Source organism: Eimeria maxima, genomic scaffold, assembly GCF_000499605.1.
Source record: "Eimeria maxima Weybridge genomic scaffold, Emw_scaff195, whole genome shotgun sequence".
Taxonomy (NCBI): Eukaryota; Apicomplexa; class Conoidasida; order Eucoccidiorida; family Eimeriidae; genus Eimeria; species Eimeria maxima.
In genome coordinates this window covers 42,835-45,616 of record NW_013563632.1, presented here as the reverse complement: position 1 = coordinate 45,616, position 2,782 = coordinate 42,835, and the positions used below count along the sequence as shown (strand labels likewise).

The 2,782-nt window shown below is 34.3% G+C and overlaps 1 protein-coding gene across 1 annotated transcript; it reads right to left on the bottom strand.

Moving 5' to 3' along the window:
* Positions 1-495: 495 nt before the first annotated feature.
* On the bottom strand, positions 496-1,185 carry EMWEY_00020990 (hypothetical protein; the record flags this gene model as incomplete). Its single annotated transcript, XM_013477818.1, has 1 exon — positions 496-1,185. One exon carries the CDS (start codon positions 1,183-1,185, stop codon positions 496-498), a length of 690 nt encoding a protein of 229 aa, XP_013333272.1.
* Positions 1,186-2,782: the final 1,597 nt, after the last annotated feature.

The following is a 2,782-nucleotide window of genomic DNA, read 5'->3' as shown; positions in this document are numbered from 1 at the left end:
TATTATATAATTATATATATAAATAAATAAATATATATATAATTATATATATTTATTATATATATATATACACATATACATATATATCTATATAAACATATACATATACATATACATTTTTATATACATATACATATACATATAAATAAATAAATAAATAAATAAATAAATAAATAAATATATAAATAAATAAAACATATAAACAAATAAAACATATAAATAAATAAATAAAATAAATAAATAAATAAATAAATAAATATACAAATATATATAGGCCCCTTTGTGCCTGTTGGGGTGTATAGGCAGCTAGCAGCGCAGCACAAGGAAAGAGACACTTTGTCCCTTTTCCCTCCCTGCTGCTAATTCTGCTGCTGCTGCTGCTGCTGCTGCTGTTGCTGTTGGGTGTTGCTGGTGCCCTTGTCTTTACGCCTGTTGCTGTTGCTGCTATTGCTGCTGCTGTTGCTGCTGCTATTGCTGCTGCTGCCTTTGCATCATTTATTCTTCATTTTGCTGCTCGCCAACCTGCTGCTGCTGCTGCTGCTGCTGTTGCATCTCCTCCTCTCCCTGCTGCTGCTGCAGCTCCTGCTCTTCGCGCTGCTGCTGCTGCTGCTGTTCTTCCTGTTGCAGTTGCAGCTCCTCCTCTTCGCGCTGCTGTTTCTGCTGCTGCTGCTGCTGTTGCTGTTCTTTCTCCCTTTCTTCCCTCTCCTGCTGCTGCCTTTGCTGCTGCCTTTGCTGCTGCTGCTGGTGTATATCTTCTAGTACAGATGGCAGGTTTTGCTGCTGCTGCTGCTGCTGCTGCTGCTGTCTGTGCAGTTGCTGTGTAAATAATTGTGTATGTGCAGCACTCGGTGCAGCAGCTGCTGCAGTTGCTGCTGCTGCTGCTGCTGCTGCTGCTTGAGCTGCTTGAGCTGCTTCAGCTGCTTCAGCTGCAGCAGCAGCTGCAGCAGCTGCAGCACTTATTCCTCCTCCTTTTTGCTCCTCTCCTTCTCCCTCCTCTTCCTCTTCCTCCTCCTCCTGTTGCTGCTGCTGCTGCAGATGTCTTGCATCTATAACAAGATGATTAAGTGTACGTGCTGCTGTTTGCATGCGTATTGCTGCACGTAAATATTCCCCTAATCTTCCTGCATCTGCTGCTGCTGCTGCTGCTGCATCGAATTGCTGCAGCTCTTTCTGCATCTGCTGCATTATACCCTCTAATTGCTGCTGTCTCTCCTCCTTTTCCTGCTGCTGCTGCTGCTGCTGTTGTTGCTGCTGCTCCTGTTGTTGTTGCTGCTGCTGCTGTTGCTGCTCCTGTTGCTGCTGCTGCTGCTGCTGCTGCTGCTGCTGCTGCTGCTGCTGCTGCTGCTGCAGCTGCTGCAGCAGATGCCTAGCAGCAAATGCTGCATCCGCACTAATAATAGTCTCTGTTTTTATTAATTTATATAAATAAAATTTATTATTAATAAAAGAAAAGTTATAAAAAGTTTGTGCTGCTGCTGCTGCTGCATGCATAATATTTCTTGTTAATCTATTTGCTGCAGCAGCAGCAGAAGAAGAATAAATATTATTTAATAAATAAATATCCCTATTATTATTATTAATTATATTATTTATAATAAGGAGACAATCCTTTCCTTCCCTTAATAAATTATTAATATATTTATCTCCTCTTATTATTATATCTGTCTCCTTTTCTTCTCCTTCTTCTTCCTCCTCCTCTTCCTCTTCCTCCCTCTCCTTTTTTTCTTCTTTTTTTCTCCCTTTTTCCTCTCCTCCTCCTTCTCCTTCTTCTTCTCCTCCTCCTCCTTGTTCTTTTTCTTGTTGTTTATTTATATTAATATTATTAATATAATAAGAAGGAGGAAGAGAAGAAAGAAGATTATAATAATTAATTTTTATGTTATTTATTTGTTTATTTATATTTATATATATATTATTAATTGCTGCTGCTGCTGCTGCTGCTGTCTCCTTATTATATATAATTAATTGTCTTTTTCCTTCCTTATTATTAATTAATAATTCCTCTATTAATTTTAATTTATTTAATATAAATTGTATATCTTTACGTATATTTGCTGCAGTTGCTGCTGCTGCTGCTTCTGCTGCAGCAATATCTGCTGCTGCTGCTGCTGCAGCTGTATCTCCTCTTCCTCCTTCTCTTATTTCTTTTCTTTTTTCTTTATCTATATCTATATCTATATCTATATTATATATATAATTATATATATTATTTAATTTATTTATTTGTTTATTTATTTCTTTTTCTTTATTTATTATATTTATTAATATATTTCTTTCCTTAGGGGTAACATTATTAATTATATTATTTATTATTAATAAATAACTTTTTATTATATTTAATTCGCTATTTAATTGCTGTATATACACCCCAATTATATTAATAGATTTATATTTAATTGTATAATTAATTATATTAATTAATTCTTTATTAATAATATTTATTTCTTCTTTTTCCTCAATATTTAATTGAATATTAATTATTTTATTAATTAATTTATTTAATATATTATTTATATTATTTATATTATTTATATTATTTATATTATTTATTTCTTCTTCTTTTTCTTTTATTTCCTTATTTATTTTTTTTTTTTCCTTATTTATATATTCTTTTATTATATTTATTCCTTCCCTTATTTCCCTATTACCTATAGTAGATAAGGAGGGGGATATAATTAGCCATTTATTTATTTCTTCTTCTTCTTCTTCTTCTGCTGCTGCAGCAGCAGCAGCTAATTCTTCATCACCTGCTGCTGCAGCAGCAGCAGCAGCAGCAGATGGA